Below are 23,115 nucleotides of genomic sequence, written 5' to 3'. Positions count from 1 at the left end.
CGGTTTTTTTCAATAGATCTTTCTTTGATGATGGAAATTTTCTGTATCTGCAACTGTCCAGATATGATAACAACTGGCCACATGACTTTTCAGCACATGAAAAGTGGCTAGTGCAATTGAAGAACTAAATGGCCATATGTGTCTAGTGTCTAGTACCTAGACAGCTCCATCTTGGTTGGTGACACAGATGAAACAATCTCAATCAGGCACTGGGACCAGGAGAAGGTTTCCAGCCTCTCCTTTAATAAATTGGAGGTTGTTAAAAAATGCCTTTAAAATGTTTAAATTCTCGACTTTTGAATGCCACCACCGACAGTCATAAATATCTGTGCACAATGGCAAGTCATAATTAGCACTTCAGTTACTGAAGACGAATACACTTTGCTTCCTGGCATCCTGACAAGACACCCAACCCAGCTATGTAGGCTGAAAAGGTTGAAGGCCCGGAAACCCTAGGTGAGTCATAGCGCGCTCGCGGCATCAGTGGCCTGAACTGCATCATGGGCTTTGTAGTTAGGGCTTTGTAGGGCAACTTTTCATGACGTCACTACCGGCGCCCCTTTGAGTGGCTTATCGATTAGACTTCCGGTAATCTATTGTTCTCTGGGAAATGTAGTCAGTATATGCCTGCAGGACATAGGTTTTAGGCGTCTGAGAACTACAATTCCCCGAAGGCCAGGATATACCCCCGGAGGTAGTGCGCCAGAGATTACCTCAGCAGGCGTGCAGTGTGTGCTTTAGTGTCGTGTTAGGCCTGGCAGTCCCGAGAGGGAGGGGAAAGATAGTAACCACTCCTTTGGGGGGATCACCGAGGTCAGTGTCGTGGATTTGCACAGTCTGCTGGGCGGCGCCATGGCGGTGAGTTTTGGCGGGAAGAAAGTTCGCTTGGCTGGGGCTTGGAACCCGTCTGTCTGCTCTCTCCAGAGTTGGGGCTCCATGTGGTAGCCACTGTCCTGAAGGGAAAAATCATTTTCTAAAGAAAGGCGGGTGGTGGGGGGGCGGGGGGGGGCGGGTTGCCTCTCACGTTTAAGGCTTGGCTGTTGTGAGGATTTGCCTTTTCGTGCTGGCTGATGAGCCAGGCCCTGGTATCTTTAACTTTACAGATTACTTCATGTCACGTGTGTTATTTTACCAAAGTTTCTAAAAGCTGATTTGTAGAAAGAGTATGTAACATTGATTCCTCCTTCCAACACAAGTTGTTGAGCGCCTTCTTTGTAAAATAGACAAACGTTTCTGTATTCATGGTGTTTACGTGTGCGCGCGCTACATTTTAAAGTATGCGGTAAAATGTCAGGTGCCGGTAAGTGCTATAAACAAGAACAGATCAGCAAAGAGGATCCAGAGTGTCTTTGCCAAGGTACTGCTGCTGCTGCTGCTGCTAAGTCGCTTCAGTCGTGTCCAACTCTTCGCGACCCCATGGACTGCAGCCCACAAGGCTCCCCCTTCCATGGGATTTTCCAGGCAAGAGTACTGGAGTGGGGTGCCATCCTCTTCTCCGTTTGCCAAGGTGACAATGTGGCAAAAGGGAGGTAGGAGAGCAAGCCATGCAGTTATATGAAGGAAAAGATTTCCGAACAGAGTCAACCGTGTGAGTGAAAAACAAGGAGAACTGTATGTTTCAAAGGTGGTGGTGGGGTCTTCCAGGGGAGATGGTGATGATGCTGATGGTGTTTGTGTGCTGGTGGTGGTGGTGGTGGTGGTTGTCCGATGATTGGATGTAGTTCAGGTAAAGCCTTGTAGGTCCTGACTGAATGAATGGGAACTTAGCGTTGCCAGGCAGAAGGGAGTTTGGGATCCATATTCACACTGCTGTATTTAAAATGGATAACGAGCAAGGTCCTACTGTACAGCATAGGCAACTCTGCTCAGTGTTACCTGGCAGCCTGGATGGGAGTGGAATTTGGGGGAGATACAGATCAGATCAGATCAGTCCCTCAGTCGTGTCCGACACTTTGCGACCCCATGAATCGCCTCACGCCAGGCCTCCCAGTCCATCACCAACTCCTGGAGTTCACTCAGACTCACGTCCATCGAGTCAGTGATGCCATCCAGCCATCTCATCCTCTGTCATCCCCTTCTCCTCCTGCCCCCAATCCCTCCCAGCATCAGAGTCTTTTCCAATGAGTCAACTCTTCACATGAGGTGGCCAAAGTACTGGAGTTTCAGCTTTAGCATCATTCCTTCCCAAGAAATCCCAGGGCTGATCTCCTTCAGAATGGACTGGTTGGATCTCCTTGCAGTCCAAGGGACTCTCAAGAGTCTTCTCCAACACCACAGTTCAAAAGCATCAATTCTTTGGCGCTCAGCCTTCTTCACAGTCCAACTCTCACATCCATACATGACCACAGGAAAAACCATAGCTTGACTAGACGAATCTTTGTTGGCAAAGTAATGTCTCTGCTTTTGAATATGCTATCTAGGTTGGTCATAACTTTCCTTCCAAGGAGTAAGCATCTTTTAATTTCATGGCCGCAATCACCATCTGTAGTGATTTTGGAGCCCAGAAAAATAAAGACTGACACTGTTTCCACTGTTTCCCCATCTATTTCCCATGAAGTGATGGGACCAGATGCCATGATCTTCGTTTTCTGAATGTTGAGCTTTAAGCCACCTTTTTCACTCTCCACTTTCACCTTCATCAAGAGGCTTTTTAGTTCCTCTTCACTTTCTGCCATAAGGGTGGTGTCATCTGCGTATTTGAGGTTATTGATATTTCTCCCGGCAATCTTGATTCCAGCTTGTGTTTCTTCCAGTCCAGCGTTTCTCCTGATGTACTTACTCTGCATATAAGTTAAATAAACAGGGTGACAATATACAGCCTTGACGTACTCCTTTTCCTATTTGGAACCAGTTTGTTGTTCCATGCCCAGTTCTAACTGTTGCTTCCTGACCTGCATACAAATTTCTCAAGAGGCAGGTCAGGTGGTCTGGTATTCCCATCTCTTTCAGAATTTCCCACAGTTTATTGTGATCCACACAGTCAAAAGCTTTGGCATAGTCAATAAAGCAGAAATAGATGTTTTTCTGGAACTCTCTTGCTTTTTCCGTGATCCAGCGGATGTTGGCAATTTGATCTCTGGTTCCTCTTCCTTTTCTAAAACCAGCTTGAACATCAGGAAGTTCACAGTTCACATATTGCTGAAGCCTGGCTTGGAGAATTTTGAGCATTACTTTACTAGCGTGTGAGATGAGTGCAATTGTGCGGTAGTTTGAGCATTCTTTGGCATTGCCTTTCTTTGGGATTGGAATGAAAACTGACCTTTTCCAGTCCTGTGGCCACTGCTGAGTTTTCCAAATTTGCTGGCATATTGAGTGCAGCACTTTCACAGCATCATCTTTCAGGATTTGAAATAGCTCAACTGGAATTCTATCACCTCCGCTAGCTTTGTTCGTAGTGATGCTTTCTAAGGCCCACTTGACTTCACATTCCAGGATGTCTGGCTCTAGATGAATGATCACACCATCGTGATTATCTGGGTCGTGAAGATCTTTTTTGTACAGTTCTTCTGTGTATTCTTGCCATCTCTTCTTAATATCTTCTGCTTCTGTTAGGTCCATACCATTTCTGTCCTTTATGGAGCCCATTTTTGCATGAAATATGAATAGATAGATGAATATGTATGAGTCCCTTTGCTCTACAGCTGAAACTGTTACAACATTGTTAATTGACTGTATTCCAATAAAAAATGCAAAGCTTTTTTGAAAAGAATGGAAAGAAAGGGAGTGGAGATGATGAGTATAGACCTCTTCTGAAGAATTTATAGAGACCAAAAAAAATGGGGTAATAGATGAAGATTAAAAGAGATTTTCTTTTTTTTGAGGACAGGAGAAATTATATTGTGCTTGTTTGCTTATGGAAATTGTCCTGTAGAAAGGGAAAATGGATATAGAAGAGAGAAGTCATGTTCCTGAATAGAATAGAGAAAGTGAGATCAGATCTACTAAGAAGTAGAATTTTAAATCGTTTGGTTCCATTCTGGAGCTCATTCTCTTAATCATTGTACTATCACAGTTGTAAACTAATGCGGAAATATCTTTTGCAAGCTCACTCCTATAATGAAAGTTTTCTAACTCTGATAGAACCCTTATAATAGTAGAGTGTATAAGATAATAAACATGGAGTAGCATGGATGTAAAATTAGTTTTTACTTTATAATTGAATGGTGAAGAGTAAGCAATATAATTTTCTTCATATCATAGAAGTATTTATTTTATAGAACTTTTGAAAGTTTTAATCCCTTTTAGTTACATGGGGATGTGATGTAATAAAGATAATAGTCAACTTTGAAATTATTTTTAAACTTTTCATTTGGAAAATTTAAATAGTGAACAAAGTAGAGATAATAATAGTATTATGTATTTCCATGTACCCATCACCCAACTTTAGTAATTGACAGTTTAGGGCCAGTCTTGTTTCTGTTTTATCTTCCCCAGAACGTCCACTTCCCCGTCTTAAGATTCATTTTAAGCAAATTTAAGGCACTGTATGATTTCATCCATACATATTTTAGTAAGTTTTTAAAAATATAATGAAAAATTCTCTTAAGAGATAACCACAATGCCATTTTGACATGCAACAAGAAGTATATGATGTCCAGTTGTCTCTCTGTGATAATGGTTAGCATTATTGGGCATTTACCATAGGTCTGGTACTATGCCAGGACTTCCCTGGTGGCTCAGACGGTAAAGCGTCTGCCTACAAAGTGGGAGACCCAGGTTCGATCCCTGGGTCAGGAAGATCCTCTGGAGAAGGCAATGGCAACCCACTCCAGTACTCTTGCCTGGAGGTTCCCACGGATGGAGGAGCATGGTACGCTACAGTCCACGGGGTTGCAAATAGTTGGACGTGACTGAATGAATTCACTCTCCACTCTGGTACTATGCTGGGCTTCCTAATTCGCACTAGTGGTGAAGAACCCATCTGCCAATGCAGGTAGATGTAGAGAGACGTGGCTTCGATCCCTGGGTTCCAAAGATCCTCTGGAGGAGGGCATGGAAACCCATTCCAGTATTCTTGCCAGAATAATCCCATAGACAGAGGAGCCTGGCAGGCTGTAGAGTCCATAGGGTCACACAGAGTCTGACACACTGAAGCTACTTAGTGTGCACGCGCACTGGTGCTATACTAAGTCCTTCATGTGTATTATATCTTTTAATCCTCATAGTAATAGTAGAAGGTAGATATAATTATTACTTATTAATCTCATTTTATAGATAGACAAATGGAGGCTTAAAGAGGTTAAGGATCTTGTTTAGGTTCTATAACCAGTGGCGCTAGGATATGGCCAGAGTACTAAGAGAAAGTGGAAATATAAGTGAGAAGATGAGAGTTTTTGTCCAGTCTGACCATTTGCTGGCATAATGATCTCTGAGCTTCAGATTCGTCATCGTTGAAATAGTAATACCTGGTCTGCCCATTTCTTAGGGTGATTGTTTTTTTTGTGTGTGTGTGTGTAATAAAGTTTTATTAAAGTATAAAGGAGACAGAGAAAGCTTCTGACATAGGCATCAGAAGGGAGCAGAAAGAGTACCCCCCTGCTAGTCTTCAGCTGGATGTTATATAGTCACTGCTGCTGCTAAGTCGCTTCAGTCGTGTCCGACTCTGTGCGACCCCATAGACGGTAGCCCACCAGGCTCCCCCATCCCTGGGATTCTCCAAGCAAGAACACTGGAGTGGGTTGCCATTTCCTTCTCCTTAGGGTGATTGTTGCCCATCTCTTAGGGTTGTGGTTAAAATCAAAGAAGTTAGGGTTCAGGTCAGGTCAGGTCAGTTCAGTCGCTCAGTCGTGTCTGACTCTTTGTGACCCCATGAATCTCAGCACACTAGGCCTCCCTGTCCCTCGCCAACTCCCGGAGTTTACCCAAACTCATGTCCATAGAGTCCATGGTGCCATCCAGCAATTTCATGCTCTGTCGTCCCCTTCTCCTCCTGCCCCCAATCCCTCCCAGCATCAGCGTCTTTTCCAATGAGTAAACTCTTTGCATGAGGTGGCCAAAGTATTGGAGTTTCAGCTTCAGCATCAGACCTTCCAATGTGCATAAATGTTTTAATAACTGTACAGTGCTATACATATATGACTGGAGAAGGCAATGGCACCCCACTCCAGTACTCTTGCCTGGAAAATCCCATGGGTGGAGGAGCCTGGTAGGCTGCAGTCCATGGGGTCGTGAAGAATAGGACACTACTGAGCGACTTCACTTTCACTTTTCACTTTCATGCATTGGAGAAGGAAATGGCAACCCACTCCAGTGTTCTTGCCTGGAGAATCCCAGGGACAGGGGAGCCTGGTGAGCTGCCGTCTATGGGGTCGCAGAGTCGGACACGACTGAAGCGACTTAGCAGCATACATATATGACAAAGTTTATTATCTAGTTCAGTGGTTCTTTACTGGGGGTGACTTTGTCCCACAGAGAACAGTTGGTCTGGAGACTCTAGAACAGGACAGTTGGAGGTATGCTACTGGCAGCTAGTGGGTAGAAGCTAGGGGTGTTCCTAAATATCTGGTAGTGCACATGCCAGTCCCTGAAAACAGAATTATTTGGCCCCAAATGTCAATAAAGCTGAAGTTTAGGAACTTTGCTCTCATTAAATAGCCAATTGTTGGAAATTCCCTGATGGTCCAATGGTTAGGACTCTGTGCTTTCAGTGCAGGGGACAAGAGTTCGATCCCTGGTTAGGGAACTAAAATCCCACAGGCTGCGCAGCATGGCCAAAAAAACCCCAAACAAAACCAAAAAACCCCTGGTTGTTTAGTTGAGTAACCAATGAAGAAACAGACTCAGCTTGATCAAGTGACTTGCTTAAGGTAATACAGCAAGTTGGTGATGGGGCCGATATCAGATTTCATTACAATTGACCTTGGAGGTTTTGAGAAACAAGGTTTTCTGAAAAGCAGAGACCTCAAAGAAGAGCTTTCCTGCATTCAGCATCCTCAGTACAGTGAAAAGAAACAGTACTAAGCAATTTGTGAAGACTATTGCTTTCATGTCCTTCTTTAAAGTGGGTGACATGGTCATTTTTAGGCAAAAAATATTTGTCATGTGACTTCGGTGTCTGTTAGCATTGTATGTGGTGCTGAGCTGAGCATAAAAGTTCTATAAGACGCTGTCTGCCAGAAGTTCACAACCCAGTTGGGTAAATGTCAGGAATTATTCAGTTGCATGCAGTGGAAGCCAACTCAAGTTGATTTAAGGAGAGAGGAATTTAGTAATGATATACTGGGATTTCATATGACCCATAACCCTAGCATAGAAAGTACAACTAGGCTTCATGGGGTCTTAGATACTTTTCCTTTGTGAACCGCTTCATGGAAAAGAAATGCAAAAAAGCAAAATGGCTGTCTGGGGAGGCCTTACAAATAGCTGTGAAAAGAAGAGAAGCGAAAAGCAAAGGAGAAAAGGAAAGATATAAACATCTGAATGCAGAGTTCCAAAGAATAGCAGGAAGAGATAAGAAAGCCTTCTTCAGCGATCAATGCAAAGAAATAGAGGAAAACAACAGAATGGGAAAGACTAGATATCTCTTCAAGAAAATCAGAGATACCAAAGGAAAATTTCATGCAAAGATGGGCTAGATAAAGGACAGAAATGGTATGCACCTGACAGAAGCAGAAGATATTGAGAAGAGATGGCAAGAATACACAGAAGAACTGTACAAAAAAGATCTTCACGACCCAGATAATCACGATGGTGTGATCACTCATCTAGAGACAGACATCCTGGAATGTGAAGTCAAGTGGGCCTTAGAAAGCATCACTACGAACAAAGCTAGTGGAGGTGATGGAATTCCAGTTGAGCTATTCCAAATCCTGAAAGATGATGCTGTGAAAGTGCTGCACTCAATATGCCAGCAAATTTGGAAAACTCAGCAGTGGCCACAGGACTGGAAAAGGTCAGTTTTCATTCCAATCCCAAAGAAAGGCAATGCCAAAGAATGCTCAAACTACCGCACAATTGCACTCATCTCACACGCTGGTAAAGTAATGCTCAAAATTCTCCAAGCCAGGCCTCAGCAATACGTGAACCATGAACTTCCTGATGTTCAAGCTCGTTTTAGAAAAGGCAGAGGAACCAGAGATCAAATTGCCAACATCCACTGGATCATGGAAAAAGCAAGAGAGTTCCAGAAAAACATCTATTTCTGCTTTATTGACTATGCCAAAGCCTTTGACTGTGTGGATCACAATAAACTGTGGAAAATTCTGAAAGAGATGGGAATACCAGACCACCTGACCTGCCTCTTGAGAAATTTGTATGCAGGTCAGGAAGCCACAGTTAGAACTGGACATGGAACAACAAACTGGTTCCAAATAGGAAAAGGAATACGTCAAAGCTGTATATTGTCACCCTGTTTATTTAACTTATATGCAGAGTAAGTACATCAGGAGAAACGCTGGACTGGAAGAAACACAAGCTGGAATCAAGATTGCCGGGAGAAATATCAATAACCTCAGATATGCAGATGACACCACCCTTATGGCAGAAAGTGAAGAGGAACTCAAAAGCCTCTTGATGAAAGTGAAAGTGGAGAGTGAAAAAGTTGGCTTAAAGCTCAACATTCAGAAAACGAAGATCATGGCTTCCGGTCCCATCACTTCATGGGAAATAGATGGGGAAACAGTGGAAACAGTGTCAGACTTTATTTTTGGGGGCTCCAAAATCACTGCAGATGGTGACTGCAGCCATGAAATTAAAAGACGCTTACTCCTTGGAAGGAAAGTTATGACCAACCTAGAGAGCATATTCAAAAGCAGAGACATTACTTTGCCAACAAAGATTCGTCTAGTCAAGCTATGGTTTTTCCTGTGGTCATGTATGGATGTGAGAGTTGGACTGTGAAGAAGGCTGAGCGCCAAAGAATTTATGCTTTTGAACTGTGGTGTTGGAGAAGACTCTTGAGAGTCCCTTGGACTGCAAGGAGATCCAACCAGTCCATTCTGAAGGAGATCAGCCCTGGGATTTCTTGGGAAGGAATGATGCTAAAGCTGAAACTCCAGTACTTTGGCCACCTCATGCGAAGAGTTGACTCATTGGAAAAGACTCTGATGCTGGGAGGGATTGGGGGCAGAAGGAGAAGGGGACGACAGAGGATGAGATGGCTGGATGGCATCACTGACTCGATGGACGTGAGTCTGAGTGAACTCTGGGAGTTGGTGATGGACAGGGAGGCCTGGCATGCTGCGATTCATGGGGTCGCAAAGGGTCGGACACGACTGAGCAACTGATCTGATCTGATCTTTTGTAAAAAGAAAAAAAAATTAGAAGTTATATTTGACAGTTGTTTTGGTATGAAGACACATATGAATATTACATATTAAAGAGTTTTCTTCTATCCAAAAATTTGTTTTTTCTCCTGATTTTAAAAAATACTAAAATGTTTTGATATGCCCCTAGAAGCATTATGGGCCCTAAGCAGTGTGCCTGTTCCATCTGTAGGTTAAGTGGCTATTAGGAGTTATACAGGCTGTTTTAAGGGCTGGGCGGAAGTGATTTACTTTCTTTTGCTCAAAACAGCTTTGGCAGAACCCAGAAGCATTGTTCCTATCTGAATTCTCCTGGAACCATATGCTTAACTGCCTCTGATGTTAGTCACTCAGTCGTGTCCGACTCTTTGTGATCCCACAGATGGTAGCCCACCAGACTCCTTTGTCCATGGGACTGTAGCCCACCAGGCTCCCCTGTCCATGGGATTCTCCAGGCAAGAATACTGGAGTGGGTTGCCATTTCCTTCTCCAGGGAATCATCCCGACCCAGGGATTGAACCTGGGTCTCCTGCATTGCAGGCAGATTCTTTACCATCTGAGCCACTAGGAAAGCCTCTGATGCACTACCCTAAATAAGACTAGGCTTCTGTTGCTGAAGAAGAATGGGAAGGAATGGATATCGCATAGGCAAACTGCCATCTCTGCCATAGCTTTTTTTCAAATGATAGTCCTTGTATGTTAGAATTGAAAATTGGTCAGCATGTATAGGAATAGAGACTTATAGGTTACTTGTTAAAAAGAGGATTTTGCAGTAAGACGGGCAAAGGAGCTGAGGTCTAGATGAAGTCTTTTAGAAGTCCTTCAGAAAACAGTGAATCCATGGAGACCCTTATTCTTTCTTGGAAAAGGAAATTTCCAACTGTGTTATACATGCACACTTAATTTTGTGGAAATTCTTAGGAAAGAGTTCAGATTGTTTAGCATCTTGATTCAAATATGCAACCCAGGTCTCTGTTATTTTCTATGGCCACAATATGCAAAAGGTGGCAGTGTGTTGCTCACTTCTCCTTTTGTTTTATTGTATTTTATTTATTTGGTTGTTCTGGATCTTTGTTTTGGCATGTGGGTCTAGTTCCCTGACGAGGGATGGAGCACTCGCCACCTGCATCGGGAGTGCAGCATCTTAACCACTGGGCCACCAGAGAAGTTCTTCACTTCTCTCTCTCTCTTTTTTTCCTCACTTCTCTTTTTAAATCTTTAAATTTTTGACGGATACTTGCGAGCCTGCTATAAGCTCATTACTTCATGGCAAATAGAGGGAGAAAAGGTGGAAGTAGTGACAGATTTCCTCTTCTTGGGCTCTAAAGTCACTGTGGATGGTGACTGTAGCTATGAAATCAGAAGACGTTTGCTTCTTGGCAGGAAAGCTGTAACAAACCTGCTGCTAAGTTGCTTCAGTAGTGTCCAACTCTGTGCGACCCATAGACGGCAGCCCACCAGGCTCCCCCGTCCCTGGGATTCTCCAGGCAAGAACACTGGAGTGGGTTGCCATTTCCTTCTCCAATGCATGAAAGTGAAAAGTGAAAGTGAAGTCACTCAGTCCGGCCCTCAGTGACCCCATGGACTGCAGCCTACCAGGCTCCTCCGTCCATGGGGTTGTCCAGGCAAGAGTACTGGAGTGGGTGCCATTGCCTTCTTCATACCTAGACTGTGTGTTGAAAAGCAGGGACATACTCTGCTGACAAAGGTCCGTACAGTCAAGGCTGTTGTTTTCCCAGTGGTCATGTACAGTTGTAGAAGTGAAGTGAAGTGTTAGTCACTCAGTCGTGTCCGACTCTTTGCAACCCCATGGACTGTAGCCCACCAGACTCTTCTGTCCATGGAATTTTCCAGGCAAAAATACTGGAGTGGATTCCATTCCCTTCTCCAAGGGATCTTTCCAACCCAGGGATTGAACCCTGGAGTCCTGCACTACAGGCAGATTCTTTACCATCTGAGCCACATGGGAACCCCCACAGTTGTGAGAGCTGGACTGTGAAGAAGGTGGAACACCAAAGAATTGATGCCTTCGATCCATGGTGCTGGAGAAGACTCCTGAGAGCCCCTTGGACAGCAGGGAGATCAAACCAGTCAATCCTAAAGGATATCAGTCCTGAATATTTATTGGAAGCACTGATGCTGAAGCTGAAACTCCAGTATTTTGGTCATCTGATACAAACAATGACTCATTGGAAAAGTCCCTGATGCTGTGAAAGATTGAGGGCAGAAGAAGAGGGCATCAGAGGATGAGATGGCTGGATGGGCATGAACTTGGGCAAACTTCGGGAGATGGTAAGGGACAGGGAGACCTGGTGTGCTGTAGTCCATGGGGTTGTAAAGAGTCAGACCCGATGGGTGATTGAACAAACAAAATATAAGCTTAGATGTTGAGGATATAATGAGAAATGAGACACAGTCCCCACTGTGAATAAACTTATAGTCCTGTGGATGATAGATACTGATACTGTGTGATGAATGCTATCATAGAGGTAATACTGATAGGTAGGGACATATTAAGAATAGTACTTGATCCACTCTTGGGGAATCAAAGTAGGTGATTAGCTGAGAACTGAAGGATGAGCTAGCTAGGCAAAAAAGATTGGTGGGATATGAGGGTGGAGAGAATAGCTTGAACAAAGGCCCAGCGGGGACGGAGGAAGCGTGACACATTTGGAAAAGTGCAGGTGGCTTGATAGGCCTGGAGTGATGATGAGAGGGAAGAAGAAGGGGCCTGGCAAGGATGAGATAAGAAGGGCCTTAAGTGCCAGGGTTAAGAGTGTGGACTTTGTCCAGAGAGCAGTAGAGAACCTCTAAAAAGGAATTGCATTGATCATATTTGTATTTTGATATAATTTCCACGCATGGCAGTTATGATCTGGTCAGGATTTATAGAAATAAAAAATTTACTTATTTTTATTTTCCTTTGGTTATTAGAGAAACTTATGTCCATGATGTTTCAAGTGTGGAATTGTTTCTTACTTCCTTTTTGCCTTTGTGGCAAGGTCCTTTTAATCCATCACTGTACCTCCTCCTAGTGATTTGACGTTTCATCTTTTCTGTTGCTTGTCCTCTCCTGTCTTAAACTTACTTAAAAAATAAAAAGGAATAATAAACCATCCTTTGATTTAAAATATAGAAAACTGAGGAAATTCCCTGGTGGTCCAGTGGTTAGGACTCTGTGCTTTCAGTTCCGAGGGCTGGGGTTTCATCCCTGGTCAGGGAACTGAGATCCTATAGGCAGTCAAGCGCAGCCAAATGAAAAAAAAGAAAAAAAAATATATATAAAGTTGAAAATAGTAAAACAGAGTTGACAAATTTATGGTAGATTTATACTGAATCTTACCTAATTTTAATACTTTTATTTTTATCATACAATACAGAAGGTATATTTAAGATAGTTATTGAAGAAATAGTAATACTTTTTTTTAATTGCACAGAAGTACTGTTTGCATCATTACTTCAAATTTATGTAACCATTTTAAAAAATAGCTGTCTAAAAATAGCAGCATATCGGTGATTCGAGTAGAAAGCATGTTTTGAGTTGTTGGGTGGAAGTACAGAGGGAGACGTGACATGACTTGGCAAGGTTACCTGCCTAGTAGTAGAGCCCAGGTATTTTCCCATTTAAAAATGATGCAGAATCTGGAAACATTAGCATATAAGAAGGGGATGAAAATCTAATTTTGGTTCAGATAATTTTGTATAAGAAAATAAAATTCTAGACACTAATGTTGTTTTCAAAACGAAGAGTATGGTATCCAGCTTTCACACTTGGCAGTTGCATGAGTGCTGTGTTCTTCAGCACACCTGCTTTTAGCAGCTAATTCTTTTTCACAGAGTCACAAACTGAGAGGGAAGTGATAGCCCTTGCTTTTCAGAGTTGGAGTGATCATGTGTATTTTTCCTGTTTATTTTCATCCAAGGGTGGCATAAGGAGTGATGGGAATGTTGCCAGGTAAGATCCAATATGCTGAAGGCATGCTTGCCATTTTGTTTCTTTCTTTTTTTTTTTTTAATATTTACTGATTTATTATAACGGATATGACTCAGAAACAACCAAATGGAAGAGAGTTGGAGGGCAAGGTGTGGGTGGGGACAGAGAATTCAAAGAGCTTCCATGTCCTCTTCAGGCGGCCACTCTCCCAATACCTCGACACGTTCACCATCCAGGGAGATGAGTCTCCCCATTGAAGAGTTTTTATAGATCTTGATCTTCAGCACCCTCTTCCGCTTCCCCTTCTTAAAGATCAGTAGCCTGAATTTCTAACCCTCTAACTACTTGATCTTTTTGATAATCAGCCCCATCCTAAGGCTATCTTAGGGTCTCAGTCAGCCCATTAGCACAAACTCAGGTTGATCAAAAGCGGCTCGTTAGGAATAGCGAAAGATACGCCCATCACTCAGGAAATTCCGAGGGTTTAGGAGCTCTGGCCAGGAACACAGGACAAAGACCAAATGTATTTCTTAATATGCCACACTTTTTATCCTCTGTCTAGTAATCATTTTTGGTTTAAAGGCTATATTTCCTAATCAATATAGTTATATCAGCTTTCAGTTAATTCAGTTCAGTTCAGTTGCTCAGTCATGTCTGACTCTTTGTGACCCCGTGAATCGCAGCACGTCAGGCCTCCCTGTCCATTACCAACTCCCAGAGTTCACTCAGACTCAAGATCATCTAGTCAGTGATGCCATCCAGCCATCTCATCCTCTGTCGTCCCCTTCTCCTCCTGCCCCCAATTCCTCCCAGCATTAGAGTCTTTTCCAGTGAGTCAGCTCTTCTCATGAGGTGGCCAAAGTACTGGAGTTTCAGCTTTAGCATCATTCCTTCCAAAGAAATCCCAGGGCTGATCTCCTTTAGAATGGACTGGTTGGATCTCCTTGCAGTCCAAGGGACTCTCAAGAGTCTTCTCCAACACCACAGTTCAAAAGCATCAATTCTTTGACGCTCAGCCTTCTTCACAGTCCAGCTGTCACATCCATACATGACTACTGGAAAAACCATAGCCTTGACTAGACGAACCTTTGTTGGCAAAGTAATGTCTCTGCTTTTGAATATGCTATCTAGGTTGGTCATAACTTTCCTTCCAAGGAGTAAGCATCTTTTAATTTCATGGCTGCAGTCACCATCTGCAGTGATTTTGGAGCTCCCCAAAATAAAGTCTGACACTGTTTCCACTGTTTCCCCATCTATTTCCCATGAAGTGATGGGACCAGATACCATGATCTTCGTTTTCTGAATGTTGAGCTTTAAGCCAACTTTTTCACTCTCCACTTTCACTTTCATCAAGAGGCTTTTTAGTTCCTCTTCACTTCTGCCATAAGGGTGGTGTCATCTGCATATCTGAGGTTATTGATATTTCTCCCAGCAATCTTGATTCCAGCTTGTGCTTCTTCCAGCCCAGTGTTTCTCATTCAGTTAATTAGTATTAATTAATTAACCAGTTTTTAGTTAGTACTTGCCTAGCATATATTCTTTTAATTAATAATATTGTTGTATAATTTTTGTTTCATTTAAATTTCTTATTAATAGCCTGCTCACCATTTTGGGGAGAAGTTCTTCATCAACTTTCTTGGAAAAAACAAAACAAAACATGTAGATGACTAATCCTCCTGCAGCCTGTATCCACTGGGCCTCACCGTCCTCCTTTGGTGGCAGTAATTGTAGCTGAGCAAGCAGGCACTGTTCTATCCTATGCTTTTTTTAAGTATTCACCTATTTTAACTAAATAGGAATATTTGAAATCAGTGTTTTATTTATTGTAGTATCTAATTAAAAAGAACTTCAAAGCTTTTTAATGTATTTAAGTAAGTCTTTAATCATCCCTTTGAATTTGAAGTGGATAACTCTATCAGGTCATGATAACCCTAATTTTTAATCTTAACTCATTTAAATTTCAAGATAACCATGGAAAGATTATCAGTAAATGGCTCACTTCTGTGTGAACCCAGATCTTTTTTAGCTTTTTTTTAAACAAGTCTACTGAAATATAGAGTGGATTATTCTGTATCTGTTGTGTCTAACAGGAAAGAAAAGGAACAGCCAAAGTAGACTTTTTGAAGAAGATTGAGAAAGAAGTCCAACAAAAATGGGATGCCAAGAAGGTGTTTGAGGTCAATGCATGTAATTTAGAGAAACAGACCAGGTGAGCAATCATTTGTGAGGTTCTCCATGTCATACTTCCATAACCATTGGCTCAGAAAAGGCTGTGTGGCAGGAATAAAGCAGATTGTATTTATAATGTCTGAAATAGGCTGAAGGAGGTGACTTCCATTTTCTCTATTTCAAATTAGCATCCTCTTTCCTGTGGAATTCTTAAAGGATTTTTTCCTATGTAAAGGTTTTTTAAAAAACTATTATTTCTCATAGTTAGACAAAGGAGAGTGTTTTTAAGTTTTGTCTTTGTTGACTGATAAAAGGATGTCGTTCTGTTACAGAGATTCATATTATAGTGATAATTATCTCCAAAGGCACAGAATATAAATTTTTAAGGGTTTCTGTAATCTTATTTTATAAATGTATATTGCCTTGATGTTAAGAATTGATAGTAACATAATTAAATGATACTGAGGAAAAAACCAAAAGTAACTGCTGCTGCACAGTACCATGGTAAATATGTGCATCAATTATAAGTTGAGTTGCAATTTCAGATATGTTGGAATGTAGCAAAATGTGCTTCTTAGAATTGAGGATATACATGGACAATAGAAATAATGCTGCTAAGTCGCTTCAGTCCTGTCCAACTCCGTGTGACCCCATAGACGGCAGCCCACCAGGCTCCCCCGTCCCTGGGATTCTCCAGGCAAGAACACTGGAGTGGGTTGCCATTTCCTTCTCCAATGCATGAAAGTGAAAAAGGAAAGGGAAGTCGCTCAGTCATGTCTGACTCCTAGCGACCCCATGGACTGCAGCCTTCCAGGCTCCTCCGTCCATGGGATTTTCCAGGCAAGAGTACTGGAGTGGGATGCCATTGCCTTCTCCAAATAGAAATAATAGTAGTTATTATTGAACAGTTGTTGTTCAATATGCCAAGGCAGTAGGAAATATACTTTTTTTAAACTGTGTATTCTTGTTTAATCTTCTTAATAATGCTTTAAGTTTACCAATATTTTACTTCTTGTTTTATTGATGAGTATACTAAGACAGAGAGGTTAAGTAACTGGCTTAAGGTTGCATAGCTAGGAATTGACAGGGCTTGGACTTCTTAGCAGGACTTTCAAATTCCAAAGTCTGTCTTTGCTGTTAACCTGTACTCTAATGGAATTCTTTTTCTAAGAGAGGAGGATTTGCTCTAAGACAAAGTTTCTGATGTTATACTTTATTTTTTCCAATTAAAAAAAAATTATTTATTCATTTGGCTGTGTTGGGTCTTATTGCAGCACTTGGGATCTTCGATCTTTGTTGCTGCATATGCACTCTTAATTGCGGCTTGTGGGATCTGGTTCCCTGACTGGAAATGGAACCTGGGTCCTCTGCATAGGGAGCATAGAGTTTCTCTGGCGTTATAATTTAAACTAGAATTTGAAGCTTCTATTTGGTTCTAGAATTTTGGTCAACTCTAAAGTAATTTAAAATAATCTAACATGAATTTGAAAGCTCTTTTGCTCAGTGAAAGAAAATGCACTGAAGAAATTTAGAAATATAACATTGAGTGAAAAAAGTGAATTGAGGAATCTTTGTGAAGTAGACCATATTTAAAATAAAGCTCACAAGTGAGTGAAACTAAATGATGTTTAAGGGCATAGACATATGTGCAACTTATTAAAAAACAAAGGAATGTCAAAAGTAAATTTCAAGATAATGGTTATTTCTGGTGGGAGGATGGGGAGGAGCACACAGGTAGCTTCAGTGAATTTATAAGTTGGATAGTGTGCTTACAGGTGTTCGTTGTGTTTTATAACTTACATATGTCTGTTTGATATACTTGATTCATTAAAAAAAAGAATAAAACATAATTAAGCAGCTTTTAACAGGTGCTTTTTTAAGTGAATTTGCCACATATGCATTTTGAGGATGTTTTGTTTTACTTGAGGGACTTCAAATTGCTTTATGTATATTTAGTGAAAGCATATCTCATTTAATCAGTAAAACATTAAGGTTTTCTATTTTTTTTTTTTGTATATCTTTTTTACTCAGTGTTTTAGCTTAAGTTAAACCCTGTTAAATCCTATTTGCTACAAGGATATTTATGTCTTTAATAGCCACCTGTAAATATCTTATATTTTCCTAAATCAAAAATATGTTTCAATTTTAGAGACCTTTTAATTTCTGGATTTATAAATTTAATTTTCGGTATATTTTAAATAACTAAAATTTAAGCAAGTTACTTACAGTAAAGTGTTCCCTTGGCCCCACCCTTAATTGTTAAAGGAATTTAACATTTTTTTTTTTGTACTTTCTTTCTTACATGATTCTTTTGCAGCAAGGACAAGTACTTTGTAACCTTCCCATATCCATATATGAATGGGCGCCTTCACTTGGGACACACGTTTTCTTTATCTAAATGTGAGGTAAAGCTTCCTTTTTGTTTAATATAATGGAATGGAGGGTCTTTAATGAATACTATTTTGAAGAAAATGACATCTATAGAATTTATTTCCTGTTAAGGGAACTTAGAGTTCCTTAATTTTAAGCATGGTTTTTATTTTTAAATAATTTAAGTTTTCTGTTTTCACATGCTGTATGTGTGTGTGCACAGGGTTCTAGGTATGTGTATATGTTCAAAAGTAATTCTTAGGTTGGTGAAGACATAGAAAAACGTATAACTCTTGAATGACTATAACATCTAACTGGTGCTCTAAAGGAAGATGGGAAGAGGAAAACAAAACTAATTGTGAAAAGTCAGAATTTTGTATTCATCTAGCATTTAAATTTGTAGTTTAAAATTAATTTTCTCTCTGTAGTTTGCAGTAGGGTACCAGAGACTGAAAGGGAAGACTTGTCTGTTTCCTTTTGGTTTACACTGTACTGGAATGCCCATTAAGGTAAGATTGCTTGGGGATTGTTTTGTACTCATTTTAGCTTAGAGCTAATAGTAATATCCAATTCAAGAATTTGAAATAGGGTTTTCAAATACATACTTCGGTACTATGTTAAAGTATTTTTTTGAAATGAGTTGAATTTATTATAGTAAAAGTTAATTTTTAGAAAACATTTGAAGAAATGCTTAAAGGGCAAACATTAAGGTCCAAGTGATTTCTAACTAATTTTGATATCTTTTGGTTACCTTATATATTCACATTTCTGTTTAGAATTAGATAATGACTACTAACAAGTACAGTGGACACTGTTTTGTGCATGCATGGCATATATAGGCTGTTGGCCTAAAATAATGAACAGTTCTATCTGTTTCGGTCCATTTTTGTAAGTGTCTTCAATTTGTCATAAATTTATATTAAAAATAATTTTTAATATAAAATGGGTAAGAAAACTACATTTGAAAGGATTCCCTAAATCCTTGGGAGTTGGGAAATTTAACTTACTTCTTTTTATGCACCAGTCTTTTATTTTGAAAAATGTCCTACCTATAGGGAAGGTAAAAGGATGGTACAGTGAACAGCCAGATACCCTTCGCTTATAGTTACCAAATATTAACATTTGCACAGTTGCTCTAGTTCTGTCTCTCAACATACAATACATGCACGCTTTTTCTTTCTTTGTCTATGAACTCATTGAAAGTAAGTTGGCAGACATCATGGCATGTCACCCCTAAACACTCCAGCTTTTATCTGTTGAGAACAAAGCCATTCTTCTACATTGTCACTATCCCATTATCCTCTCCAAGAAATTAATCATTGATGTAATATTATCATTATCTAATCTATAGTCAAATCTCCCTAGCTGTCCCAAAATGTCTTTTCTGGCAGGTTTTTACTTTTTATTCTTCCCACTTTTATTCTTCCCACTGTCTGACATCAAAAGCCATATAAGTTAACTTGTATCATTTTAGTGATATTAATAGTGTCCATGTTTCCTCATCCTAAAGTTAACTTTTCCTTTTTCTCATTAAAAAGTAATTTATGGAATGATCCATTAAGACTCTTTGACTATCTGGTTATCCAATAACTCAGTGGTTTTAGCATCCTTTCATGATCCTCGTCTTTCAGTAGTTGAATTTGTGGTTGTAAAATGGTGACTTTCTAGTTGTCTTGTTTTTTTCCCTGTTTATTAACTGAAATTCTTCTTTTTAGAAGCAACCTTTCCCTTTTTGAAAATTTACAATTCTATATTTGTATTTTTTTTAAACTTTAACACTGCATGCTGCTGCTGCTGCTGCTAAGTCGCCTCAGTCGTGTCCGACTCTGTGCGACCCCATAGACGGCAGCCCACCAGGCTCCCCCATCCCTGGGATTCTCCAGGCAAGAACACTGGAGTGGGTTGCCATTTCCTTCTCCAATGCATGAAAGTGAAAAGTGAAAGTGAAGTCACTCAGTCGTGTCCACCTCTTATTGACCCCATGGACTGCAGCCTACCAGGCTCCTCCGTCCATGGGATTTTCCAGGCAAGAGTACTGGAGTGGGTTGCCATTTCCTTCTCCAATGCATGAAAGTGAAAAGTGAAAGTGAAGTCACTCAGTCGTGTCCACCTCTTACTGACCCCATGGACTGCAGCCTACCAGGCTCCTCCGTCCATGGGATTTTCCAGGCAAGAGTACTGGAGTGGGGTGCCATTGCCTTTTCCATTAACACTGTATACGTGGTGTCATCTTTGTTTGTAACAGTGGACCCATTATGGGGTACACTTGAAAAAAGATGAAGTTGAAAATGTAGGTTCATGTTATAATTCTGTAGCTCACTAGCTTTATAACCTTGGATAAATCACTTCATCTTTCAGTGTCTGTTTTCTAGCATGTTATCTCTTGTCCTACCTACCTAGTAGCCTTGTGATGATGTGACAGTAATCTTTAAATTGAGAAATGCAGTTTTTAGAGTTGTTTTCAATATGATAATACTATATCTTTATCTTTGTACTTCTGACACCTAACATAAAGTATACTGCATTGAGTAGTCTGGGTATTGAATAAGTCATTGCCAGGTAAATGCAGTAAATTAGTGAATTTTTAGGTACATGATTTGTATCATATGAGTTTTCTGTAATGATCTACACATCTGTAGATGTATTGCTAAAAAGTTCAGAGTCAGTATTAGTTGGCCTTAGAAACAACAAAAAAACTCAAAGTGTTTCTACCTTGGAATTTTTAACTTTACTGCCTCTAATGTTGTGTTTTTTGTAGGCATGTGCTGATAAATTGAAAAGAGAAGTAGAGCTTTATGGTTGCCCCCCTGATTTTCCAGATGAGGAAGAGGAAGAGGAAGAAATCAATGATAAAACAGAAAATATAATAATTAAGGATAAAGCTAAAGGAAAAAAGGTTTGGTGACTTGATGATATTTATTTTGGTTGAAGTTTTATTTATATTTGTCAGATTTATATGTACATTCCCAGAGTAACAATATAGTAGTATCTGACACATAAAATGTACTCATTAATGTTTAAAAAGTAATGAGGCAAAAATATCTTTCTCACCTTTTGATTGCCTTTTTCCCCCTTTTTACTTTATTTTGAAATAATTTTAGACTTACAGAAGAATTACAAGATTGCATAGGGTTCCTTTACATCTTATATAACCATAGTACAGTCCTCAAATCTAAGAAACCAACATTTGAACAATGCTGTTTGAGAAACTACCAACTTCATTTGGTTTCACCAGTTTTTCCTTAACATTCTTAGTCTGTTCTAAGATCCTATCCAAAATCCCATCTTGCATTTGCTTGTCATGTGTCTTCTGTCTTGTCTTCCTGATCTTAGCACTTCTGAAAAGGACTGGTCAGATAACTTATAAAGGATCTCTTCTTTTAGGCTTGTGTAATGCTTTCTCATGAGTAGATTGAGAGGTGATGTGTCTTCAGTGAATCCAATCCAGGAGTATAAGATATTGATGTCTTATTACTGGTGATGTTAACCTTGATCATTTGGTTTAGGTGGTATCTATCAGGTTTCCTACTGTGAAGGTTTCATTTTTCCCTTTGTGATTCATGTATGTTTTGGGAGAGATACTTTGAGACTATGGGAATAACATCTTGTTTTTTTAAAAAATATATATTTCCTCACTAATTTTAGCATTTTTCAGTGGATCTTGCCTGCAGTGGTTATTGCTGTTTTGTTCTAATGTTGATTTTCTGTTTCCCTCATGTAGAGTTCTTCTGTTTCTTCTTCATTTACTTATTTCTTTTTTGTATCAGTGTGGATTCGTGCATATTTATTTATTCTTTGAGTTATAATCTAATACTATTGGTTTTTGTTGTTGTTGCTGCTGAGTTATTGTTATTGCTCAGATTGTTCTAGCATTGGCCATTAAGGGACTCTTTAGGTTGGCTCCTGTGTCCACTTGACATGCCCCCATTTTTCTTTTATTCCTTTTTTTTTTTTCTGAGCACTTTTGTACTTTCATGTGCCATAAGATGCTGCAAGCTCATTTTCTATTCTCCCTATTTTAGCCCTGGAGTCAGCCACTTTTCCAAGGAGTCCTTTTTCCTTTTATTGAAAAATGGTATTTAGAAACTAAATTCTGAGTGCTAGGTATGCTCATTGTTTCTAGGTCTTCTCAGTAGAAAGAGCAAGGAAATATGTGTATGTCTACTAGCCCCTTTGCATGTATGTGTCTGTATTTACTTCTTTGTATTTTTTTTAAATGAGATTTTTTTCTTTTTTTTTCTTAATGTAAGCACTTTATTTATTTTTGGCCACACCAACCAGGGATCTTAGTTCCCTGACCAAGGATCAAACCCACACCCACAGCAATGAAAGAGCCAAATCTTAACTACTGGATTGACCGGGAATTCCTGTATTTTTTCTTTATTTAAAATATTTTTTCCTTTTCCGTTATGTTTTTTTTTTTTTTTTTTTTTTACAGCATATTGAATAGAGTTCCTTGTGCTATATAGTAGGACCTTGTTGTTTATCCATCTGTGTATAATAATTTAAATCTGCTAATCCCAAACTCCTAAACAACCCCTCTCCCACTCCCCTTGTCTTTGGCAATCACAGATCTATTCCCTATATCTCTGAGTCTATTTCTGTTTCAAAGATAAGTTCATTTGTGTCGTATTTTAGATTATCCACATATAAGTGATATCATATGGCATTTGTTGTTCTCTTTCTGTCTCTATTTTTTCTGAGTGCATACTGATCCCTCTGGCTCTATTTTAGCACCACAGGGTTCATTCTAGCATTCTTCTTTGCTTATTTGTGACTTCTTTCTCCAGCAGTAGGAAACCTAGCTCTCATTATTTACAGTATATCTGTTATTTGTTCAGTTGTCTACCAGTAGTTACAGAACAGTTTTACCAACTAAAATACATTGGTTGTGTATAGTTCGTTTTGTCTTTAGAATCTAGCCAACACACTATTTTCCAGTTACTTCTAAAGTTCTTTCTTTCCTACCCCTTTAGTGTGGTTATATCATGGATTTGTAATACAGTTAGATAACTTTGTCACAGTCTGCTTTCTATCTTGAGTTCCTCCAACATCCTGGTCAATTTTTTTTTTTTAATTTACATGCAGTAAAATTCACTCTGGAGTATATCATTGCCTTGGTTTGACAAATGCATAGAGTCTTGTTTCTGCCACCCCCGGTACATAGAGATCGGTTTCCTTAGTCCCAAGATTCCTCCTCCTACCTTTCTATAGTTTCATGGTCCAGCACCTTGGCCCACCTCCAGTGCCTGGCATGTGGTTACTTTTTTGATATTGATAAATATTGGAAAAGAAGGAAACTCTTGTTAGTAGTTTATTCATAACTAAAAAAGATGTATGTGGTATTTGAAAAAAGGAAATAGAGAAGGTTTGGTGCTAAGAACTTATCTTTGTGATGAT

General features: G+C 39.9%; 1 protein-coding gene across 2 annotated transcripts in view; it reads left to right on the top strand.

The window, feature by feature from the left end:
• The first annotated feature begins 705 nt into the window (after nucleotides 1–705).
• LARS1 (leucyl-tRNA synthetase 1) overlaps nucleotides 706–23,115 on the top strand; it is a 70,561-nt gene continuing 48,151 nt past the window's right edge. The window contains exons 1-5 of one of the 2 annotated variants that reach the window (XM_005209538.5): nucleotides 706–858; nucleotides 15,267–15,385; nucleotides 17,663–17,750; nucleotides 18,144–18,224; nucleotides 20,474–20,611. In XM_005209538.5, the coding sequence (XP_005209595.2) occupies nucleotides 853–858; nucleotides 15,267–15,385; nucleotides 17,663–17,750; nucleotides 18,144–18,224; nucleotides 20,474–20,611 (432 nt within the window). In that variant the 5' untranslated portion in view covers nucleotides 706–852. 2 annotated transcript variants of the gene reach the window in all.

This window comes from Bos taurus, chromosome 7 (assembly GCF_002263795.3).
Source record: "Bos taurus isolate L1 Dominette 01449 registration number 42190680 breed Hereford chromosome 7, ARS-UCD2.0, whole genome shotgun sequence".
In the NCBI taxonomy this organism is placed as follows: Eukaryota; Metazoa; Chordata; class Mammalia; order Artiodactyla; family Bovidae; genus Bos; species Bos taurus.
The sequence above is the reverse complement of the archived record's forward strand: the minus strand, read 5'-3'. Positions and strand labels throughout refer to the sequence as shown.